The sequence below is a fragment of the Myotis yumanensis genome, unplaced genomic scaffold (genome assembly GCF_028538775.1).
Source record: "Myotis yumanensis isolate MYYU_CA2020_CCGP unplaced genomic scaffold, mMyoYum1.0.hap1 SCAF_15, whole genome shotgun sequence".
Lineage (NCBI taxonomy): Eukaryota > Metazoa > Chordata > Mammalia > Chiroptera > Vespertilionidae > Myotis > Myotis yumanensis.
In genome coordinates this window covers 14,928,562-14,954,515 of record NW_027223766.1, presented here as the reverse complement: position 1 = coordinate 14,954,515, position 25,954 = coordinate 14,928,562, and the positions used below count along the sequence as shown (strand labels likewise).

Sequence of the window (25,954 nt, the reverse complement as noted above, 5' to 3'; positions counted from 1 at the left end):
TGGAATCGAACCCGGGACCCTTTGGTCCGAAGTCCAACTAGGGCTCAGTTCTCCTATTTTCTAACTTGAGAGCCGGAGTAAAACAAAGACCCTTTGTTTACCTCATTTATAGAACAGGAATACTATCACCTACCTACTTTTTAGGATGTTAATAAGGTTTACAAATGAGATGAAATGTTTAGAGTACACAATAGGAGCTCACTAGATGACACTCATTTGGCAATTAAAGGTATTGAGAAGTGCTCATCCAAGAAAGAGTTCACAAAATGTTTGAGAGGACCTTTTCTCCTGTTTCCCATTTCTTAAATCATTGACCACACTTGGAATGGGTTACTAGAAGAAAGAAAAGGTACAAGTAATATCTAAATCATTCTCAATCGAAATGCAAATGTCAGCACAAACATCTCCAGGTAATGTTAGTTATCCCCTGAGGAACTGATGCATTGTGATAATGCCTATAAGCACATACATACTAATAGTGTACCTTATACATTAACATAAAGCATGCAAGAACATGAAATATGTTCATTCTCCTTTATCTGTGATGCTTTACTTCTTTTATTTTTGTCTTCTTCCTATTCGCTCCCATCCCTTATGAATCTGGCCTCTCTTCTCTCTCTACATTTTTAGCAGGAAAACTCAGCCTTGGCAATGCACATGTTTTTCCAAGTTCTAATTCCAGTCAAGCATCTTTTTCCGGAACTACACACCTGCTCTCAACTACCTGTTTGGCATCTCTGGATGGATGTCCTGGTGGCACCTTAAACTGAATATACTCAAAGTTGCATTCATCCTGTTATTCCCCCAAACTAGCATCTCCTCTTGAGAATCTATGTCTAAAACTAGAAATGAGCTGGTTTTGCTTCTTCCTGTCTTGATACCCTTATGTCCAATCAGTTGATCTTGGGTGCTTTGCCTTGATGTCCTGTTTCTACCTTTCTATTGAGAGATTCTTACCTCAATTTTTATAAACGGCCTCTCACTGGTTTCCCTAGTCCCCGTCTCCTCCCATCACAATCTAGCCTGGATGAATCTTCCTAAGTCACAAAAGCAATAATCTACTTTCAGACTCAAAATCTCCCCTTGAGAAAGCGAGGAAATAGAAACTCATGCTTGGATCTGAGGCTCTCTACCGGATATCATCCGCTTATCTCAAGCCCTATTGCCCTCTAACCCTTTGACCCCGAGGTTGCAGAAAAGAATGGCCCCTCAAAGCCAGCGCTAGCTGGCGCATGTAACTTTCTTTGGTCCACACAATGGCTTCATAAACTTCTAATTAGTTGCTAACATTGACACATTAGAAGGCTTCACATGAAAATCTGGAATCTAATGAAAAGTTGGAATATCTGGTGACTTTGGGCCTACATTTCCAGGTGACAAAGAGCTAAAGCTGGGTGGTGAGTGCCCAGTTCGCCGAAGCCTTCATCTCATGGTGTCACTCAGCACGGCACTTGGTTTGGTGCCTGTAGGCACGTGAATTCTGCTGCTTGCCCTCTGCTCCCCAGTGTTCCACCCACAGTGTCACTCCCAAATGCACACTGCACCTCTGCTATGTTATTCATCTTTCCTGACTTTAAGGTCCACTTTGAACACTGCATGTTCCAGGAAGCGTTCCCACTGGAATACCGCCCTGTTCTTGACCCTCCATAACCCATATCATACGGGTTCTGCTGTGCCTGTATCCCACTCTCACTGGATCGCAGACTCTGGTGTGCTGGATTTCTCCTGGTTCCTGGCAAGCATGCCTCTCCCACCCCTCAGGCTTTCTAGAGGAGCAGTGTCCTCCTGATCTAGACCTTCGCCTGCTCCCCACAGAGGGGCAAGTCTCCCCACCCTCTTCCCCGCCTCAGGGACCTGCCTGTCTACAGTGGAGGAGCCTTGTTCTGCTTGGCCATCCAGGCCCTAACTTGGCAGGTGAGCCCGAGCTTGTCAGCACTTACCTGGGTGTATACGTTGGCCCAATTCTGAAGTTCAGTGTTTGGAGGCTGCCACACATCTAAGCCAGGATCTCCTTCCAGGTTTTATCAGCAAGCAAAGCTAATATTCTCATCGTCATCTGCTTGAATATGTACCTCACAACTGTTTCACACTCAAGCAGGGAAAAGGAGGGGTTTATATTGGTGCTTTCGAACCCCAACTAGAGCTTTTTCTTGAATCTTCTACAGCTCTTGGTGAATATCATTTTACAGAGGCACTCAAAACATTTCTCAAGTTGAGTCAAAAAAACATAATCATGTGCATAAAATTCATGCAATATAAATTTTTAAAAAATCCTCATCTGAGGGGACATGCTTAGAGAGAAGAAATGAGAGAGAGAGAGAGAGAGAGAGAGAGAGAGGAGATTGCCTTCTGTATATTCCCTGAACCGGGAATCAAACTGGCAACCTTTTGGTGCACAGGACAACGCTCAACCAACTAAGCCACTCCAGCTGGGCTGCAACATACTTTTTCTTATGATTGTGTCTACATAATCTATAACTTAAATGTCTCTTTGTATAGTTAACAAAGCACAAAGTATTCTGAATGTAACATAAAATATTTATTTCCTATTTACATTTCCATTGTTACATATATCATTCCATATCATATCACATATCAAAAAGAAAGAAAAAGAAAAAGGAAGGGAAGAAGTATAAGCCTTAACGGTGAGTGAAGAAGCGTCGCGCTGCGTGTTACCAGCAGTCTCGCAGCTCTCGTCTCTTACCCTTTTTGGACTTCGTGGCCGTTTCTTGACGAATGGTGTCATACTCCAGCATGGACATTCTGGAAAGTCTCTGTAAGTACTGAGGGGGTGCTCCAGCGAGGGGATCGCTGAAGCCAGAACCTGTCAAGAAAAAAGATCAGCTGATAAAATTCAAATAATCAGATATTAATGGTAGTCTCTCAACTATAGTGCAAGCAAAATGTCTGTTCCTCGAGCGACCACCAAGCACTACGATTTCTTGAAGTAGAAATGTTGCTACTTACTTTCTAAAGTGACTGTGATAAGTCATCTCAAAAATATCTCACTAAAAACACCTGTAATGCGTGCATTTAATTATATAAAGCTAAATCTGTGTCTGTAACATGGGATGGCTGTGGAATTTATTATCTATAAATAATTATAAAAATGTATTCTCCATAAAAATTATCTCTATAAATAATTAGCTTATTTAATGCTTTAAGTGCTTATCAAGTTATTTTTTTGCAAATGAAACCATTTCTCATAAATACTAAGTGAAGTAACATAGTAAAATTGTAAAGTGAAATGGGCCCTCTCTGAGCCTCTCATAGGGTGGTAGGAATAGAAATAATACTAGTAGGTTCACACTTAGTGAGTGATCTCTTTAATTTTTTTTATTTTTTATTTTTTTAAATATATTTTATTGATTTTTTACAGAGAGGAAGGGAGAGAGAGATAGAGAGTTAGAAACATCAATGAGAGAGAAACATCGACCAGCCGCCTCCTGCACATCTCCTACTGGGGATGTGCCCGCAACCCAGGTACATGCCCTTGACCAGAATCGAACCTGGGACCTTTCAGTCCGCAGGCCGACGCTCTATCCACTGAGCCAAACCGGTTTCGGCGTGAGTGATCTCTTTATGTCAAGTACTCTATTCATCTATTTCATTCATACAACCCAATGAAGTAGGTAACTAGTACTATCTTGGATTACATATTTTAAAATGATTTAATGAGGCCTAAATTCTAGCCATTGTTAGGGGCAGGATTTGAACCTAAATCCACCAAATTCAAAGTTCCCATGTAAATCACTACTTATTACCTAAATATGTAAGTGTGTGTAAATACTTCTATTTAGAAACACACAAGTGTTTGAAAATAATATATGAATCCATATATTATTTTGAAGATACTGTTATTTCATGTTAAAGTTTCAAGTATCAAAAAAACTGTCTTCAAATCTCCAGGGTGGTTGGGTTTGCTTGTTTTGTTTTTATTTGAGTGTGTAACATGAGTGAGAAGTTCAGAGAGAGCAGAGGGCAAGAATATGATCAGCATTCTTGTGCTTAGCACTGCAATGGACTTGATCTTAGACCCTCTGGCTGCAATATAACTAGATGCTAGATATTAAGCAATATTCGAAAAACTTCAAAGAATTGTTATCATACAGACCAATAAAATTAAGTTGAAGTTGTCAGCAATAAGATAAATATAAAAATTCTCAAATATTTAGAAATTTACCCACATTCTAAATTATGCATCAATAAAAAATAAATCATAATAAACATTTAAGTAGATGATAAAAATATTACAAAACTTGTGTGGTGAAACAAAAGAGAAATTTTAGGGTATAAACCTCTGTATGGTTTAGGGTATAATTTTCTAAATTTCCGTTGTTAGAAAAAAAGGCTGAAAATTAGTAAGTGAGGTGTAAGATATACATTAGGAAAAGAATAAACCCACAGAACATGGGGGAAAATGATAATTCAGAAAAGAAACAGAAAACAAATTTGCAATAAGAAACTTTAAAAAGATAAGAGTTCTTCACTGAAAAGACTAATAACAAAGGAAAGCCTCTGGTGAGAGTAATCAAGAAAACAAGGCAGAAGGAACAAATCCTATATAATAAAGGGCTAATATGCAAATCAACCGAATGGCAGAACAACCAGTTGCTATGATGAGCGCTAACCATCAGGGGGCAGACACTCAATGCAGGAGCTGCCCCCTGGTGGTCATTGTGCTCCTGCAGAGGGAGTGCTGCTCAGCCAGAAGCCCTGAGCCTGGTTCACGGCGGGAGCCTCTCCCGCCTCTGCGGCAGTGCTAAGGATGTCCAACTGCGGGCCTAAGCCGTCAGTCGGACATCCCCTGAGGGCTCCCAGACTACAAGAGGGCACAGGCCCAACTGAGGGACCCCCTGAGTGCACAAATTTCATGCACCGGGTCTCTAGTAAGTAATATTAGAAGAGGAACAGAAGTACAGATAGAGCAAAGATTAAATTTTAGGCCAATAAATTTGAAAACTTAGACAAAATGGAAGAAATTCTAGAACATATAACTTACCAAAACTGATTGACAAATTAGAATGCTTTAAGAGTCCTAAAGTTAAAATGACTGGATCATTTTAAAAGACTCCTCCAAAGAAAACAAATGGCTCAAGTGATTTACCTGCAAGGCTCTGTCACCTTATGTTTTCCAGAGAGATTTCATTTTCTTCTGGCAGCCGTCACTTTAATCCGGCCAAGGATGGGCTATAGGCTGTTTTAAAGCTTGTCTCTTTTTGGGATGCCTTTATTGTGTGCAGCTTCTGGGAGTTTTAACTGAGAGCCTGGGAGTTCACTAAACGGCTCTCCTGGCTAGGCCTTAACCTGCCCCTCTATCTCCCCAGCAAATGCTAACTTACTGAAACCTCTGCTCAGTTCTTTCGCCTCAAAGAGGCTGTTTTATGCTTGAGGTCCTGACATATGACCTGGCAGACATGCCCCTTAGGAACAGGCAAACACCTGAGAGAAAAACTGCTCACAGAATTTGGGGCTCACTTCTCTGTGGTTATTTCTCCAATATCTCAGCTCTGAAATCCTACTGGAAATGAGAGCTCTTGGCACCTTAAAGTAGTTGCTTTTTAATATTTTTATTATTTTATATTAATAATAAATATACGTTTATAGTATTTATTATAAAATATATTTTTATGATTTTTTATAATTAGCTCTTATGCTAATTCTCAGTGGTAAAGTCATCTAATAGAAGCTATTCCAGCACAGCTGGAGGTGGAAGTTCTATGGGTATTTATTTATTATAATGGAATTACAGGATTTATTTATTTATTTTTAATTTATAAAGTATTTTTATTGATTTTGAGACACAGAGAGGAAGGGAGAAGGAGAGAGAGAAACATCGATGCAAGAGCAAAACATGGATTAGCTGCCCGACAACTGGAATTGAACCAGCAACCTTTAGGTGCATGGGCCTTGCAACGCCCAACCAACTAAACCACATCACCAGGATTGGGCCATTTTTTTTTTAAAAAGGAGTAACTACTGAAATAGATGGCAGCTACCAAATGATCCTTTAAAAACTCAAATCGGATCACATGGAAATCATTCTTTTGTTAAAATTGTTCAGTGGCTCCTCATTTCAATCAGAGTTAAATACAGTGACCCTTCCAGGCCCTACAGGGTCAGATGTTACCTCATTTACCTGGTCTTTCACACTCTGAGATTAGCCACTCTTGACTCCTGAATTCTTCCAACCGGTCAGGTACCATCCTGCCCTGGGATCTTTCTTGGCTCCAAGAGAGTAACTGTTTTCCAGGAGTTTAATTCCCTCACCTCTTTCAAGTCTTGGCTCAAATATTACCCTCTCCAGTAAACCTGTTCTGACCCCAGATCTCCTGATCTCCCTTCCTTTATTCTATTTTGTTTCTGTTTTACTTACACCTTCTGATATAGTAGGCAATGGACCTTCTTTATTATATTTAACTAGAGGCCCGATACATGAAATTCGTGCAAGGAGCTCGGCCCTCGCAGCCCCAGCTGCCTCGGCTGGACCTCACAACGACCTCCCAGATGGTTGTTTTGCTGTTCGGTCTAATTAGCATTTTACTCTTTATTATATAGGCTGTTTGTCAGCTGTATTCTCTCACTAGAATGTAAATTCCACAAGGCCTGGGACCTTGGTGTTGTGAAGGGATGTAACCGAGGCCCAAGCATCTAGAACAAGGCCTGGCACAGAATAGATACTCAATTCACATTTGGTGAATGAGTGCCTGAACTGTGTTCTTGCATGACTCAAGGAAAATCAAGTATTTACTGAACACTCTTTATATTGCAGAAACTGGTGTAGGCACTGCAGGTTATAAAGGTGAAGAAGATATAGCATCTGGCCCAAAAGAACCATAAACTTGGCCTATTGGAACATAGGCAGACAAATGTTCATTTGGGTCAAGTTGTCTTTTGCTTAAATTACCATGTATATTTTTATTTTATGCTGCCTGTTGATCACATAAATTGTTTATATATATGGAAATTCAGAGAAAGGACATATCCAAGGAGAAGTTCATGAACATTTAACCTATGACCATCCAGAGACTGAACTTGCAAAGCTCCTAATAAGTCAATTCTGACGGCTACTAACAGTGTCGAGAAAGCATTATATATTATTTACTCTATAATTTTTAGTGTCTGTGGTTTCTTTGGAGGTGCTCTATTAGCTCCATTCGTCTATAAGTATAAACTCATGGAAGTGATGGATAACTGTGATTATCATAAAAATAAGGTTAAAAGCCCTAACCGGTTTGGCTCAGTGGATAGAGTGTCGGCCTGAGGACTGAAGGGTCCCAGGTTCGATTCCGGTCAAGGGCATGTACCTTGGTTGCGGGCACATCCCCAGTGGGGGATGTGCAGGAGGCAGCTGGTCGATGTTTCTCTCTCATCGATGTTTCTAACTCTCTATCCCTCTCCTTTCCTCTCTGTAAAAAAATCAATAAAATATATTAAAAAAATAATAATAAGGTTAAAAAATCTTCAACTGGTAAAGAAAGAATTGTTATATACAGATAAAGGAGGAAACATTTGATAGTTTGAAGGACAAATAGTAAATAATATATAATGTTAGATGTGTTATACTTAATCCTGTGGTTCTCAACTGGAAGTGATTTTGCACCCTAAGGACCTTTGGCAATGTCTGGAGGCCTTTTTGATGACCACATAGTGGCATCTAGTGACCATACTCTGGCATTTAGGGATGCTGCTAAACTCCTCCAATGCATAGGACAGAGCCCCACAACAAAGAATTATCTGGTCCGAAATGTTAATAGTGCCATTGTTGAAAAACCCTGGCTTACATAATAGTCGACAAAAGACAAGAAAGTGGAAAACTTTTGACTTCAAGAAATCTTTCAAAAAAAAAAAAAAGAATGTCTCCCATTTAACTTTGGATAAAATTCCTTCAGGAAATGAGCACGAACTTATTGGAGAACTTAAATGCTAGACATGTGCACGTCACAGGCCATATACGGTTCCCTTAGTGTAAGGCCCAGGAATCAGTAACACACAAAAGTTAGGGCTGAGACAGTAAGTCTAGATACCAGAGCTGCCAAGAAATTCCCATGATCTTGTAGACCTCACCTAAAGGGCTCAACTGATTTTTCAGAGTCTAATTTTGAAAAACAAAATTCTGATCAAACACATCAGAAATGTGGAGGTGAGAATGCCTGATTTTATCACTTCAAGGAACAAATTCATACTCCAAATAAGTAAAAATACAACTTGGTGCTATAAACCTTCCTAGTCACCAAAGGCTTAGGAATAAATCAATGTTACGAGTAGTTCTTTTGAACTCAAACTATTGGCATAGAGATAAGTTTCTGCAGTTGGATGTGATAAGATAACAGAGGATTCAGGAAAATAATTAATTAGAAGATCAGGCCAGAAAGGCAAGTTAGTGCAAGATGGTAAAGGGTTCAGTGCCAAGTTAAGGAGTTCATACTTTAGTCTGAGGGTAATGTGGAGGAATTGTTTTTGAAGAAGGGAGTGATGTGATTAGAGGCCAAGGTCTTAGGCTTGTTGCAGGATTGAAGGATTTCAAAGGCCAGAAATTCCAAGCCAGATTAGCTTGCAGGCAACTGCAATGGTCCGCCTGCAATGAGGAGGGCCCATGCCAGGGTCCTGGGATATTAAAGATACACGATATACCGAACACAGCATCTACTACATTTATAAACTAAAGCTTCAAAGAAGCAGTAACAAAACAAAGACAATTAAATCAGTCCTTTCTTAACAGAAAGGACGTTTAAACAAAAGATAAGTATTCCGCAGCCCAATAAGACATGTGGTCAGAAAAAAGAGGAGCCTGCTTGCCTTTTGGTCTCTCCAGAAGTGGTACCACAATGCAGGGCTCCTTGGTCTTCTTTATCCTGAAATTACATATTATCATGAAGTCACTTCTCTACAAATCCAGGGCACATCAATCTTTCAAAATGCAGTAAGAGACATGAAGCATGCTTCTAGTGAGACTCACCTGTTGAAGGACATCACAAAGAAATTAAATAAACTTTAAAGAAACGAAACTCCTTCCATCATAGCTAATCTAATCAGAAACAGATATGAACCAACTTAATGTTTCAATTTTTGCTAATAAATTTTACCCATGAAGGAGTGTTATGTGTAACTTTTCCCATCTTTATCTCAATTTATTTTTATCTTAATTCTCACTAATCATGATTCAGGGAATGCTATGAGGAAGGGAATCAAGATTAGATCAACAGGGTATCTGGATATGCCAGCTCACCAACTCAGTTATTTGTACACTTATCACCTATTCATCCCCACAATCTAAAGTTTGACACAATTAACTCTCATTCCTCTGGGATAGATCTAGATAATATGTAGGAAATATGCCATGATTGAATCTGCTGTGGGTGAGAGGGTACCTAAGAATTCCAAATTTCTTGTAGCTACATTAAACTTTAGAAGTCAGCCAAAACTTTTAAATACTCGTCACCGTTAGGATTCCTACTATCAGTTATATTACCAGACTGTGCCTTGAGAGTCACTGAAAATTTCTGATTAGCATTAAAGAAATATGAAAACACATTAGTCTTTTAGAATCAAAGAGGGTAAAGGTTTGTACACAAAACAAACAAAAATGAGGACTTCCTTGCTTTACCAAGATTATTCCTTCACAGGGTGCTGGGCAATACGAAGAGGAGAATAAAACACTTGTAGCCCTGGCTGGCGTGTCTCAATGCATAGAGTGTCAGCCTGAGCACCTAAGGGTCTCGAGTTTGATTCCCGGTCAAGGGCACCTACCTGTGTTGCAGGTTTGATCCCCGGCCCCAGGCCAGGTGTGTGCAGGAGGCAACCAATGGATGTATCTCTTTCACATTGATGTTTCTCTCTCTCTCTTCTGTCTCTCTCACCCCTCCTCCCTCCTTTCCATTCTCTCTAAAAAGCAATGGAAAAAAATATCCTCGGATGAGGATTAACAAAAAACAACAACAAAACTTGCAGGCAACTCAATGTGTCCTCACCAGAATGGTGAAAATAAAGACACTCATTTCAAAGATAGGCACAAGAACTAACATTTTTGCTTGTCATGCACTCATTAACATTATGCACTTAGCTCCTCTCTTCCGCTTATATATGAAGACCACTTGTCATAACACAATTGTAATATATTCAAATTATCTTTCATTGACTTATGGAAATTCACACTCAAGTCAATATGAAATGTTGATGAATCATCTCACAAACAGCCAAAATTGCAAATGAAAAATAAAAAAAAGAACACACACAAAAAACTGAAATAGAGTGAAACAGTAGGAAGCAACATAAAGACTGAAAATTTAGAGGCCGAATAGGCTAATTCAGGGGGTGCTTTCTGGGCTTCCAGTTTTTTAGGGGATCATACACACTGAAAGAAGGGTCAGAAGACTGGCCTGGACTGAGACAAGTCCATCACCACAGGCAGCCCTCCACACTCTTACTCCCTTCCCCATCAAGGGCTGTGACCCCTGGGACATGACAGGGATGGGCTAAGTGACAGGGATACAGGTGTCTTGGTGATGGAAACACAGTGTCCTTGAGTAGGTGTTGTACTCAGGTTCCCAGGGGGCCCTCTTCTTTCCACAGTCTTACCATCCTGTCTCTCTAATTCCCACCATCTACTCTACTGGCAACTCACTCTCTTCCACCGTCTCTGGCTCTGCCTTGTCTCACTGTAATCTCACTTCAGAAAGAGCAGTGTTGCTTTGTATATTTCTAGAGCTTGGCAATCTGTCCTCAGATAATATTTAAAATGAGGGGAAAGGTTTTATGTGTGCTATTGCTCACAAAAGTGAAAAAGTCAAGGTAAGGTAAAAGTGCAATGATAGGAACTTTTAAATAAACTATGTTGTTTTATTAAACACAGTTTAATAACATCAATGAAATATGTGGACAGTAACTGAAGATTATATAGTGAGATAAGTACGTACGTGTGTGTGTGTGTGTGTGTGTGTGTGTGTGTGAGAAAAAGGCAAAGTAAAACATTGTAAGTACACTAAAATTACAACTAAAATAAAAATATATCAAAATGAAAAAGGCTAGAACACTCAACAATAAAAATCGATATGTTAAGATGGGTAAATTTTCTGCAAAGCTCTTATTTTCACAATTTAGATATAAATTAACCACAACTTTTCATTTTTAGTATGTTCTAGTTTTCTATTTATATTATCAGGATTTATTTTGAGTAATTAGCAAGAGCATAATACTGGTGGAAAACTCAAGATATAGACTCTGAAATTCTGATACTTGTGCACTATGTACAACTGGTTGACTTTAAAGCTCATGACATGAAAATATAAATATATGTAAAGATATAAATCCTCCCCTAAAGAGATCTGCAAATCAGACTGCTTTCAATGCTTTGTCTTGTTTTTAGGCTGGCCATTCAATAAATACCCGATGAATAAATAAATAAACCAAAGCAGAAACCAAATAGAAGACTGTCTTACTAATGAATAGATACATACATCTCTTTAAAGAAAGGGGTTTTCTTTTAAGGGTATGTCAGTCTGATTTACAGTGGGAAAGGTATCTATACTAATAATAGCCTAGGTGGTCATCACGCCCTCATGCATCACACCTTAATGTCATCACAAAACGGCTGTCACAAGATGGCCATCACATGGCCATGCTCACAGTGGAGGTGGGGCCCGGTGGAGGAGGTGGGTCTCAGCAGGGGAGGGCAGTTGGGGGCAATCAGGCTGGCAGGGGAGGGCAGTTGTGGGCGATCAGGCCGGCAGGGGAGCGGTTAGGGGGTGGTCAGGCTGGCAGGCAGAAGTGGTTAGGGGCAATTAGGCAGGAGTGGTTAGGAGCCAGTGGTCCCGGATTGTGAGAGGGATGTCCGACTGGCAGTTTAGGTGAAAAAGTCAAGGTAAGGTAAAAGAGCAATGATAAGAACTTTTAAATAAACTATGTTGTTTTATTAAACACAGTTTAATAAAAACCGGCAGTCAGACATCCCCCGAGGGGTCCCAGATTGGAGAGGGTGCAGGCTGGGCTGAGGGACCCCCCACCCCATGCACGAATTTCGTGCACTGAGCCTCTAGTTTATAATAATGTTTTTAAATGCAAGGATTCCAGCTGACAAACTCATTTCTGATTATCAATGCAGGCTCTTCATTAGGCTGATGTCTCATTCAGAATCACCCCTCCATCACTTCAAATGGGAAATGAAATGCAAGTTTCTGTATGCAGGGTAGTGAGATTTGTTCATATTGTAGAGTTCATTTATTTTTATTGCTAAAAATTCCAATATTCTCATGAGCAATTTACACTAGGGCAGTAAAAAATTAAAAAAAAAAGACCTTGTATCCTTTCTGACAATGTCACTTAACAATCGTGGGAAGTTCCTACTTATCAAACTGAATAAAAATCACAAAATTAAATCCTTTATGGAAAAAAATTAGTAAGCAAGAAAGAACTGGATTCACGGGCCAGAAAGACCTCTCCAAGTAGAAGTATTACTCCAGCTAAGTATTCAACAGGAGAGACAGAATAGGCAGGACCTACCTGACTGGAGGCATCTGGGTGTCAATGCACGGCCGTCTGCTAGGAACCTCGGGTGGAGGGGAACTCACACTTTTCTGGCAGTTTTGCAATCCTGGTAAGTATGGCATTTTGACACGTTCTCTGAGCTCTTCTAGACCAAATGCTTGGGTGTATTCTAATAAAAAATAGTATCATAACCACCTTCATTATTTCCTGATTAAAAGTATGTAACTTCTTTTCCTAATACTACAATGCATAATAAAACATACTAATTGGATCATAAGTAAAAGAAATTAAGCTACTGTAGTTTACCTAGCATCTTTCCTGAGAGAACACCTGAATTCCTAACATAGGGATGGCAGGGGAGAGTGGGTAAGAGGCTGCTTAAGATTCGAACCAAGAAAAAGGGCAGCTTCCCAGAGCCTCACAGTCTTCACTGTCCTCTGTCTTCATGATTCTAGAATCCTCAGAATATTAGACGGATTCACACTGAAAAGAGCCGAAAGCACTTTCAAGAGTCTTACATTATCTGCTTCCTGATTTTATGTAGAAAATCAAGGAATGTAAATACATGATCACCTGAGCTAGCAATAAGAGATAAAAGCATTCTATTTTCAGGCATTGATTTTATTTTATTTTTCCAGGCACTGATTTTAATGATTTTGCTGCAAAATTCCAAATCTGTAAATAACAATATTGAAACACCAAGATTTCTTCTACTGACCTCACATATCATTAGACAAAGAGATTATCAAATTATTAAAAATTTTCAAAATGAAGGGAAAAAAAGATTGAGATTAAAGGTTTGGTTGGTCATTAAACTAAACATAGAGAATTGTTTTTAAAGCTTTCTCTACCGAGCAAGTCTAGCCCAGTAATAAAAAAGATATTTAGTGGGGCTAGAATTATATTAAATACTCAAAATGCTCTTATGCAACCTTTGATTGTTTTTCTTTTTTGGAAAAGAAAAGTTTATCTTGATCAAAAAAATATATAGATTCTCTTTTAAGCAATTAAACCTGGGGGTAGGAGGACAGATAAATGGGTGTCTTCTGAGTACCTTTAATGGGAAGCTAGTGGAAAAATTGAAAAACTGTAGCAACACATTCAAAACCAGAAGTGATGAAATGGTGAGGGAGTTCAAATTTTGCTATTTTCAAGAATTATATCTCCATCAATAAAGCTAATGGCAGAATTCAGGACAAATAAAAAATGTAATTTATAATTTGAAATTAAGGAGGGAAAGTTATACATACTCATTTACGTGTCAAAAGTCCTCAAACTAGTCTTTATTGAGCAACTATCCTATATAATAAAACCCTAATATGCAAATCGACCGAACGGTGGAATTACTGGTGGAACGACTGGTCACTACGACATGCGCTGACCACCAGAGGGCAGATGCTCAATGCAAGAGCTGTCCCTCTGCCCCCCTCCGCCCCCCGACTGGGGGCAGCTCCTGTGTTGAGCGTCTGCCCTCTGAGAGGAAAGCGATCAGTGGCGGCGATCAGGGGGAGGGGCCAGCCAGCAGGTGGCTCCAGGCCGCCAGCCAAGGCAGGTGCCAGCAGGGGCCCCCAGATCGTCCCACCCACCGATCGCCCCACAGATGGCCCTGCTCGCTGGCCAGGCCTAAGGACCCTACCCTATATATTGGGAACAGTCTCTTAGATTTAAAAATTAAAACCTAGCAAGGCTACTCTAACACTGAAAAACACACACACACCAGGATGATGCAGCAATGACATGCATGCACATTTTATGGTCAGCCCTGATTCTGACACTTATAACTGTGTGACAAAGCCAATTACGTAACTTCTCTTTGCTTCAGTTTTTCCACCCATAAGATGGGGAAAATGGTACTACTGCCTCAGCAGGATCATGTTATGTACTACTTTTTATAATCACGGCAAAAAATGTAGCTGCCCATACAACAGCAAGATGCCTTTCACCTGTATGAAAAGTATGGTCACTGGTGCATGCAGTGTCCCGGGTTGCAAGAGGGATGTTCAACTGCTGGTTTAGGCCCGACATCCCCGAAGGGGTCCTGGATTAAGAGAGGACGCAGGCTGGGCTGAGGGACCCCCCATTCCCACCCCCTTCAACTCCTCACCCCGTGCATGAATTTCATGCACCGGGCCTCTATAGTAGGATATAAAATATTTTTTACAGGAAAGGAAAGAAGACATAATTTTGATTAGAATTATTAATACAGAAAGGTGCTGTAAAAGATCTGGGTTTCTTAAAATATGAAAACCAGCTTGAGGTATTTAACCAGTTTTGTTTTGTTTTTTTCTTTTTGTTAGTTTGTACCCAAGGACATCCTTTCCATTGATTTCCAGACAGAGTGGAAGGGAGGGGGAAAGACAGAGAGAAACGTCATTGTGAGAGAGACACATTGATTGGTTGCCTCCTACATGCGCCCCAACTGGGGCCTGAATTTGAGCCTGCAACTCAGGTTTGTGCCCTTCCTTGACTGGAATGGAACCTGGGACCCTTCAGTCCACAGGCAAACTTTCCAACTGCTGAGCCAAACCAGCAAGGGCGACTTGAGGTATTTGAAAACAAATACTATTCATGAAAAGTAGCATGATCCAACAGAGGGAGAACTGCACTGATATCAAGGGAAGTAGTTCTTTAAATTTGTTCTATCATGAGTCACAGAATTACATGAAGTAAATTAATTTTAATTTGCTTCCATTTATCTTTTCCGTAAGCTTAAGATAGTATTCTTACTTAAATGTTACAAACATTATAAAATGTCTCTTATTACTTTAAAAATATACATGTAAATTCAAACTCACTATTTCTATATTTTCTTAAGTCAAATAAGAGTAAAATTGACGTTACCGTTCTTCAACTTCTGTGTTTCGAAAACTGCTTTCCTCCAACCACTCTCAAAAAGAAAATATCTGTCCATGGAACTTCTGGTGACATCAGAAGTCTCAAATTTGATTTCAGGAGATAGTGCTGGCATTTTTTCTTCTTTCAACAGTGCTGATGAAAGTGACATGCTGATCCGAATTTGGGACACAAAATACAAAAGCAAAAAGAAAAGAAAGGTATTTCAAAGATAAATATTTTTTCCAATCTGTTTTTCATTATACAGATTAAATACTAACAAACACTTAAATGAAAAGTTTACTTATATTATATATGTTAAATACATATTCTTGGTATTTTAAAGCAAGAGGCCTTTAACAATATAGCTAAAATATGTAGTAAGAGTTTTTCTTTTTATAAAGTTTAATGAATTCTTTCAAATTCCAGGTTATAGGTAATTGGCAATATAAAAACAATTTAAGTCCAACAGCAAGTTATTATGTACAAGAAAATGTTTAGGATTCTCTCAAAAATATTACCATTATACACCATTACCAAGTAGAATTTATCTCTGGGATGCAAGAATGGTTCAACATACAAAAATCAGTTAATGTGATATACCACTTAACAGAATGAAAGATTAAGTAACCACATGATCTTCTCAACAGATATAGAAAAAACATCTGATAAAATTCAACACACTTTGATGATAAAAAAAATACTTTGAACAAACTAGAAATACAGAGAAATTATCTCAACATAATAAAAGCTACTAGTAAAAAGCCCATAGTTAATATCATACTCAATGGTAAAAATTAAATGCTCCTCCTATAACATCAGAAATAAGGCAATGATGCCCACTCTAGCCACTTCTATGCAATGTAGTACTGTAAGTCCTAGATAGAGAAGTTACCAAAAAAGGAATAATAGGCATCCAGATTGGATAGGAAGAAGCAAAATTGTTCCTGTTTATAAAGGAAACAATCTTATGTGCAAGAATGCCCTAAGACTCCATCAAAACAAAAAAGAACTAATAAAGGAATTCAGTAAAGTTGCAGGATACAAAATCAACACACACAAAAAAATCACTTGTATTTCTATACATCAACAACAAACTATCTAAAAATAAAATTAGGAAAACAATAGCATCATTTTTAAAAATATATATTTTTATTGATTTCTGAGAAAAAGGAAGAGGGAGAGAGAGATAGAAACATCAAAGATGAGAGAGAATCATTGATTGGCTGCCTCTTGCATGCCCCCTACTGGGGATTGAGCCACAACCTGGGCATGTGCCCTTGACCGGAATCGAACCCAGGCCCCGTCATTCTGCAAGACGAAGTTCTATCCACCAAGCCAAACTGGCTAAGGCCAATAGCATCATTTAAATAAAATACATAGGAATAAGCTTAACTAAGGAAGTGAAGACTTATACACTGAAAAACTACAAAACACTGATGAAAGAAATTAAAGAAAAAATAAATGGAAAGATATTCCATGGTCATAGGTTGAAAAACTTAATATTGTCAAAATATCCATACTACCCAAATGACCTACAAATTCACTGCAATCCTTACCAAAATCCCAATGGTATTTTTTAAAAAATAGTAAAAACAATTTAAAAATTCATATGGAACCACAAAGGACCCCAGATAGCCAAAACAATCTTGAGAAAGAAGATCAAAGCTGGAGGCAATGGACCAGCACACAGGCCAGAAATAAATCCACACATATGTAATCAACTGATCTTTGACAAGGGTGCCAAGAATACACAATAGGGAGAGGATAGTCTCTTCAACAAATTGTGTTGAGAAAACTGGATATCCACATGCAAAATAATGAAATTGAACCCCTTTCTTACACCATTCACAAAAATAAACTTAAAGAGGATTAAAGTCTTAAGCCTGAGACCTGAAACTATAAAACTCCTAGAAGTAAACATAGGGGAAAAGCTTCATGACATTGGTTTTGGCAATGATTTTATTATTATAACACCAAAAAGCACAGGAAACAAAAGCAAAAACAGACAAGTGGACTACATCAAGCTAAAGGCTTGTGCACAGCAAAGGAAACAGAGAGTGAAAAGGAAATCTACAGAATGGGAGAAAATATCTGCAAATCATATATCTGAAAAGGGGTTAATGACAGAAATATGTAAGGAACTCCTACAACTCCCTAGTAAATAAAACAAACTAATAACCAATTTTAAAAATGGGCTAAAGACTTGAATAGACAGAGAATCGAAGATGGCGGCATAGGTAAACACTGGAGACTGCTGCCGCAAACAACCACTTCAAAAATACAACTAAAAGACGGAACGGACATCAACCAGAACCACAGGAAGGCTGGCTGAGGAGAGACTCTTCAACTAGAAGGAAAAACAACAGCATTACGAGGCTCAGAGGAGGCGCAGTGTGGAAAATTTAAAGGTACGGTGGTGCGGTGGTGCGCGCGCAAAGCGGGCTGGTGGCTGAGGGCGCGGTTGTCGTTTTCAATCAGGAGGGAGTCTCAGACTCTGGGCTACAGATCCGGGCGAGTCTCTAGGGACCCAGACTCAAACGGGAGAAGCGGGACTGTCTGGCTACGGTCCCTCCGAGGTTTGCAGCGGTTGCTGGGACAGAGAGGCAGAGCCCCTGGGGACGGACTGAGAGCAGCCATAGCTGCTCCCTCCCCCCGCCCTGTTGATCCCACTCCACCCAAGCCCTGCGCAGAGCCATTTGCCAATCGCCTCAGGCAAAGGCTAGATTAGCACCTCCCCAGAGGACAGAAGTTTTCCACACAGCTGATTCCCACAGCCAGTCGGCCTGGTGGTCAAATCCCTCTAGTATTAACTACAACAATTAAGGCTTAACTAGAACAAGACTGTGCACAAAGACCACAAGGGGTGCACCAAGAAAGCATAAAAGATGCGGAGACAAAAAAACATGACAGAAATGGAGGATATGGAGCTAAGAATCGCAATTTTGAGGGCTTGCAATAAACTTGAGCAGAGCCTCACGAAAACTAATGAGATCCTCGATGCTACAATAAAGAAATTAGAAAGTAAGCATACACAGACTGAAATAAAGAATATTATACCCAATAGCAGACCAGAGGAGCACAAGAATCAAACCAAAGATTTGAAATTTGAAGAAGCAAAAAACACCCAACTGGAAAAGCAAAATGAAAAAAGAATCCGAAAGTGTGAAGATAGTGTAAGGAGCCTCTGGGACAGCTTCAAGCAGACTAATATCAGAATTATAGGAGTGCCAGAAGATGAGAGACAGCAAGATATTGAAAACCTATTTGAAGAAATAATGGCAGAAAACTTCCCCCACCTGGTGAAAGAAATGGACTTACAGGTCCAAGAAGCCCAGAGAACCCCAAACAAAAGGAATCCAAAGAGGACCACACCAAGACACATCATAATTAAAATGCCAAGAGCAAAAGACAAAGAGAGAATCTTAAAAGCAGCAAGAGAAAGAGACTCAATTACCTACAAGGGAATACCCATACGACTGTCAGCTGATTTCTCAACAGAAACTTTGCAGGCCAGAAGGGAATGGCAAGAAATATTCAAAGTGCTGAATACCAAGAACCTACAACCAAGATTACTTTATCCAGCAAAGCTATCATTCAGAATTGAAGAGCTTCACAGATAAGGAAAAGCTAAAGGAGTTCATCACCACTAAACCAGTATTATACGAAATACTGAAAGGTATCCTTTAAGAAGAGGAAGAAGAAGAAAAAGGTAAAGATACAAATTATGAACAACAAACATGCATCTATCAACAAGTGAATCTAAGAATCAAGTGAATAAATAATCTGATGTACAGAATGAACTGGTGATTATAATGAATCAGGGACATAGAAAGGGAATGGACTGACTATTCTTGGGGGGGAAAGGGGAATGGGAGATTCGAGAAGAGACTGGACAAAAATCGTGCACCTATGGATGAGGACAGTGGGTGGGGAGTGAGGGCGGAGGGTGGGGCGGGAACTGGAAGGAGGGGAGTTATGCGGGGGGTGGGGGGCGGGGGGAAGAGGAACAAATGTAATCTGAACAATAAAAATTTAATTAAAAAAAAAAGACTTGAATAAACATTTCTCTAAAGAATACATACAAATGGCCAATAAGCATATGAAGACACTCAACATCACTAACAACCAGGGAAATGCAAATAAAAACCACAGTGTGATATCACCTTACACCTGTTAAAATGGATACTATTGAAAAAAAATTTTTAAGATAGCAGTGCTGGTGAGGATGTAGAAAAATTGAAACCCTGGGCATTATTGGTGGAAATACAAAATGGAAAACAGTATGGCGGTTCCTCAAAAAAGTTAAAAATAGAACTGCCATAGACTCTAGGAATCCTACTGCTGGGTATTTAGCCTAAAGAATTGAAATCAGTATCTCAAAGAAGTATTAGTACTTCCATGTTCACTGCAGCACTATTCACAATAGCCAACATGTGGAGAAAACCTCTCTCTCCCTCTCCCTGCCTCTCTCTGAAATCAATAAAAAAATATTTTTGAAAAATAGACGAAGGAATAAAAAAAAAAAAGAGGTAGAGATCAACAATGGAATATTATTCAGCCATAAAAAAGAAGGCAATCCTGAAATATACAATACAGATGGACCTTAAGGATATTTTGCTAAGTGAAATAAGATGGTCATGGAAGGACAAAAACTGCATGATTCCTCTTATATGAGGTACCTAAAATAGTCAAACTTATAAAAGCATGGGCTGGTGGTTGCCAGAGGCTGGGCAGGGGGTTGGGGTTCGTGGGGAGTTGCTAATTGGTAGGGATGAAGTTTCAGTGATGCAAGATGAGTAAGTTCTAGAGATGTGTCCTGCGACATTGGGCCTACAGATAGCAATACTGTATTGCTCACTTAAAAATCTCATGTTGTGTTACCACAATAAAATTTTAAAAATTTAAATTAATTATTACCGTTATAAAATGCATTTCTGCCTAAAAAAAATAATTTCTATGCTCCATGGAAAATAAACATGCCCTCAAGATAGCCATTACTTTTATTCTAAACATGGACACAGAAGAACAACTAGTCACGCATCTAGCTTATGCACTGTACATTCAATTCAATCATAGCTGTGAAGTGTCTGTTCTGTGCAAGGCATTACTGAACGCTGAAGAGGGTACACTGTGAGCAAGGCGCGGCCCGGACTCAGGACAATGACGACAAGCACGGCAGTGACAATTCACCAAATGCCTTATTATCCCATGTTCCCTGCCCGGCCTTTTATGTTCATTTTCTCCAGTCTTCACAACAAAAGGATTACAGGTACCCAGGTTCAGCTGCGCTCATTCATTCATACAAAATATTTCCCAAAGGTTGGTTCTGCGTCAGGAATTGAGCAAAGCGTTGGAGAAACATGATAAACAGAGCAATCCCTGCCCCTGAGGAGTTCAGAATCCAGCAAACAGACACGGAACGGGTGACACAGTGTAGAAAGTGCTATAAGGGAAAACAACACAGGGTCCTAGCAAAGGAAACATAGGAAAAGATATGAAATGAGAGACAACGTGGCGTGTGTGCATCCCCACAAATGGGTGGGCAGCAAGAAGCAGGGAAAGGGGAGAATGTGGGAGGAGAGAGGGAAGAAGGTGAGAGAAGAGGGGAAAAGAGAAGAGAGAAGAAAGGAGGGGAGGCACAAAGGCTGCCTTGGAGTGGTGAGAGGTTAGCATCTCCTATTAAGCAGCTGTGTCAAATCCTGGAGAGGTTAGCCTGGCCATTGTGGCTCAGTGTTGAGCATCGATCTATGAACTGGGAGGCCATGGTTCAATTCCTGGTCAGGGCACATGCTTGGGGGTGGGCTCTATCCCCAGTAGGGGGCATGCAGGAGGCACCCATTCAATGATTCTCTCTCATCATTGATGTTTCTATCTCTCTTTCCCTCTCCCTTCCTCTCTGAAATCAATAAAAAAAATATTTTAAAAAAAAAATTAAAAGGAAAACCAGGAGAGGTTACTTATCGGGAAGTGAGAAATGGGATGAGAATAAAGGGGGGAAAGACTAGACTTGGTGGTGAGATCTTGGGCCCTTTGAAATGGCAGTGCTGGAGTTAAAGGTGAGGGTAGAAACCACATCGTTATGGGCTACGGGGGGTAGGGGGGTGGGGGCGTGAAGAGCATTAGGAAACGCAGGGACAGCCATGAGAGAAGCTCAACCTCAGCACCATGCCACGGGCCCACATGGGTATCCCCAACGGGACCCACCCCGTACTCTCCTCGGAGCCACTGTCCTCTGCTTTGAGCCACCGGCTTTCCCTGCAGTGGCTCAGAGGCTCACACTGCTTCCCACACTGGGTTTGTCCTCCCTCCCAGCAGCGGTGGAAGAAGAGGGGCTCCTTCTTTCTTTGATGCTCTTGAACTCCCTTGATTTCATAGCGTTTATTACCAAAGATGAGCAAACAAGACAACCAGAAGGTCAACAACAATAATGAAAATGACAACAAGTCTGAACTAAAATAGGGAGCAATTAAATTTCCAAAGTCTTGACAGACTACTAAAATCACAATCCTGACTCCCTGCTAAGAACTTGCTTTTCATTTTCCTCGTAAAGGTGATGGTGACCTGACCGCTTTCTTTTTGCTCCAAGGTAGGCCCTTCTCTCCTTAGAAGCCTCCCTCCAGGACAGAAGAAACCGTCGGGGACTAGCAATACCAGTAAATGCCTCTCAGGGCATCATAGCCAATAAGATCAAGAGAAATGTTTCTTAAAATTGAATATTTTTTAAAAGTTCACACAATAAATACACTAGGGGTCATTACACTATTATCTCTACATTTTTGTGTATGTTTGAAATTTTCCATAATAGAAAGTTAGGGAGGAAAAGCCCATAGCTGCAAGAATGTACAACTTAAGGAATGTGCTGAAATAATAATTTTTAAAAACACACAAATGTTTTTGATCTAATGTTTCCTGAAAACAAGGTTCCCAACTAATTCTGGTGGAAAAAGAAAAATTAAGGATACTTTATAGGACCAAAAAAATACTGTTTAAAAAAAAACACATGTAGAAAGAGATAATAAAAAGAACAAAGTACTTATGTTCTAGGGTAGGTCATAAAAAACTCACTCAATGACGAAACCAGTTTGGCTCAGTGGATAGAGTGACGGCCTGCGGACTGAAAGGTCCCAGGTTCGATTCCGGTCAAGGGCATGTACCTGGGTTGCGGGCACATCTCCAGTAGGAGATGTGCAGGAGGCAGCTGATCGATGTTTCTCTCTCATCGATGTTTCTAACTCTCTATCTCTCTCCCTTCCTCTCTGTAAAAAATCAATTAAAAAAAAAAACACAAAAAAAAAAAAAAACTCACTCAAAACAAATGCTTTCTCAAGCCCCAGCCGGTTTGTCTCAGTCAATAGAGGATCAGCCTGTGGACTAAAGGGTACCGGGTTTGATTCTGGCCAAGGGCACATGCCCGGGTTGCAGGCTGGATCCGCCCAGTAGGGAACATGCAGGAGGCAGTCAATCAATGATTCTCTCTCATCATTGATGTTTCTATCTCTCTCTCTTCCTCCCTGAAATCAATAAAAAATATATTAAAAAAAAAGAAAAAAAAAACAAATGCTTTCTCAAATTAAAGGGATTGAGTTGAACTAATTGCTTAAAACAAAGAGCTATAAAATAATTACTATATTTTCAAAGGCACTTCAAAATAAGGGTGCATTTAAATATTTTTTAATTAAAATATTCCAAATATTTTAAATTTTATATTATTTTTTCACCTAGTTTAGAAATAGAAGAAAATGTTAAATGTTCTCTATTCATTATTTATCCATCCATTCATTTATTCACTTAACAAAAATGTGATGAATGACAAACATATGTCACACAACAAGGATGTAGAAATGAACCAAACCAGATGGGGTCCCTGTTCTCCTGAAACGTAGGCGAGAGAGATAGACATTAAATAAACAAATGAACAAAGTTTATTACAGATAACATACAATATAAGTAAAATCGATTCTCATTACTCAAGATTGGTACAGTTTATAAAGTCAACATTAACACTGAATTAGTGAATATTGAACTACTGGTCCCCCAAACTTTAATCCAGGGGTCAGCCAACTATGTTCCCCGGGACAAACCCAGCCTGCCATGTGTTTCAGATCGAACTACCGATTTAGAGGACATATAGGAGACAAAAGCACCTACTACCTGACATCACAGAATGTAATCAGCAAAATAGAACATGCAACCCTAGACGTCGCCTATTTTTTTTCCATACTGCCCAGTTCTTGCCTTACGGTTTCCACACCTTCATCTCCTTGAATATTATAGATCTAATTTTTCCCATCGTGCCCATCATTTTTTAGTTTAGGGATACAAATCTCCCATTTGCTAAATCTGCCAAGTCTCCTTCCTTGTGGTTCATTTCCTTATGTAGTTTGTATGAAGTAAACGTGAGCTCATCTTTGGAAAGACTGCTGTCTATAGGACTCCATGGTCCCTGAGCTGCAGAAACTTCGCTGCAGAGAGGTTTTCCATGCGTCTCTGGACGGACCTGGGTTTCAGAGGTGCCAGTTAATATGTCCATTTTTGGGATTGGGATCCCTTAACCATGAAGTAATATGGATTCAGGCCTCAGACATGTGCTGTACAGGATCTGAAGCTCCGTCTAGTAGCTGACTCTTTTCCTAGTGCAAGTGGATGGCCAGCTTTGTTTCAGCCTCCTCAGACCAATGGAGAGCATTTTTCTGGTTATCATCTCAATGTCAAGGTTCTTGTGGCCAGTTGTGTTTTTCAAGGAAGAATGCACTAATACATATCCATCCCCACACAGTCTTCCTTCTGTGTAATGTCGACACTCCTCCTTCAAGAGGTGAAGTCTGTTTCTCTCCCTGAACCTAACTTCCTCAGTCAATACGATGTAGTCAAAGTGCCTGTGTGATTGCCAAGGCGAGTTCATAAACGTGGCTCTCTCTTGGAATACTCACCTTTGAAACCCAGCCGCCATATTGTGAGGAAGCCAGGTGGTAGGAAGAGGCCCCAGCTAAGGTCTCAGTCCACAGCCAGCACCAACCACAGACACAGGAGTGAACAAGCCCCAAGTCTTCAAGTCCTCCAGTGGAGGCCCCAGACGTGGGGGAGGCAGAGCCATGCTGACCGTCCTGTGCACTGTCCGAATCCCTGACCCACAGAATACATGAGCACAGCCAGTGGTTGTTTTCCACTACGTTTTGGAGGAATTTGTGATGCAGTCATAGTAATGGGAACAGTATTCCTTTGTGATTCCCAGCTTTCGGCAGATGCTCAACAGTGGCTTCCTAGGTGAACATGCCTTCATGTATGGCAACTGGGCATTTCTTTCTCTTGCTTCCTAGCCCAGCCACCTATCCATAAGTTACCTTATTATATGTACCCCACATTGGAGATATAATGAGGCAGAATGGAGTTTTCTTCATGTCAGCTCACTCTGACCAGAAGTTCCCAGAATAATTTTTCGAATGAAGACATAAAGAACTGAAGAATTTATTTTATGTACAAGGATAATTAGGAATAAAAATTAAAATAGACCCTATAGAAAGTATATTTATTAAATAGGTAACTTGCTACAGAAAAAAAAAATAGAAATGGTTAATAAAGTTCATCCTCAGTAGTACTACAATAAAAGCAATATAATGAGCTGTAACTTTTGCCAAATGAATGGCAAGAATTTTTCTGTACTACTCAACAGTGTAAGATGGGTTTCAAGGAACTAGGCACTGTCATAGGTTTCAGTATATGCATTTTTTAAATCCTCACCCAAGGAGTGAGAATATTTTTTCCATTGATTTTTAGAGAGTGGAAGGGAGGGGGGAAGAGGAGAGGAGAGGAAACATCAGTGTGAGAGAGACACATTGATTGGTTGCCTCCCACACATGCCCCAACTGGAGGTGAGGATCAAACCTGCAGCCCAGATATATATATGCCCTTGACCGTAAATCACCCCTGCACAAAACAACGCTCTAACCACTGAGCATGCCAGCCAGGGCTAGTAAATGCATTTTTATAGCATTTCCAGATAGCAATATGTATGCCCTTAAAATTTTATGTACGTCTGACCCAGAAATTCACTTCCAGGAATTAATCCTAAAGGAATAATCATTGACACACACAATATTTATCTTCAAGAATGTCAAATTCTGTATTTTTATAATAAAAAGAAAAAAGGCTGAAAATAATCCAAACATCAAACAGCAGATGGTAAGATTATCTTGAATTTTAGCTTTGTTTAAACCAAAATAATTATCAAGTAAACACCAAGAAAGACAAGCTATAGATTCATTAAGAAAGCTGGTTATTTATTTATCCATGTCAGTCATTGTGCTAGAAGCTGAAGTACAAAAATGATGAAGATGCAAAAGCCTATAGTGTACTGAGGGGAAAAAGTAAATGATTACAGTTCATTGTGATAACTATTCATGATAAAGCTGTGGTACTACAGAGCCTTTGCTAACCTGAGTGTGCGAGTCGGAGAGTTTTGCTTCTGATTTTAAGCAAGGACGTCAAGCTAAGTGCCACAGGTTTTGATAAGAAGAAATGAACTGTGGCAGAACAGGCTGCATGCCTACCAGAATTCTTGCTCCTCTGGAGAACAGAGCTGTTCCTGGGAAGTGGCTGCCTCCCTGAGATGGGAATGTGAGAAAATGCAAGCTTCCTT

General features: G+C 39.9%; 1 protein-coding gene across 1 annotated transcript; it reads right to left on the bottom strand.

The window, feature by feature from the left end:
- Positions 1-2,569: 2,569 nt before the first annotated feature.
- Positions 2,570-15,484, bottom strand: CUNH8orf89 (chromosome unknown C8orf89 homolog). Its single transcript, XM_070392266.1, has 4 exons — positions 15,325-15,484; positions 12,499-12,652; positions 8,800-8,855; positions 2,570-2,824 (listed from the first exon to the last, which is right to left on the bottom strand). The coding sequence occupies exons 1-4, from the start codon at positions 15,449-15,451 to the stop codon at positions 2,673-2,675; spliced, it is 489 nt and encodes a 162-aa protein (XP_070248367.1). The 5' UTR covers positions 15,452-15,484; the 3' UTR covers positions 2,570-2,672.
- Between the last annotated feature and the right edge of the window lie 10,470 nt (positions 15,485-25,954).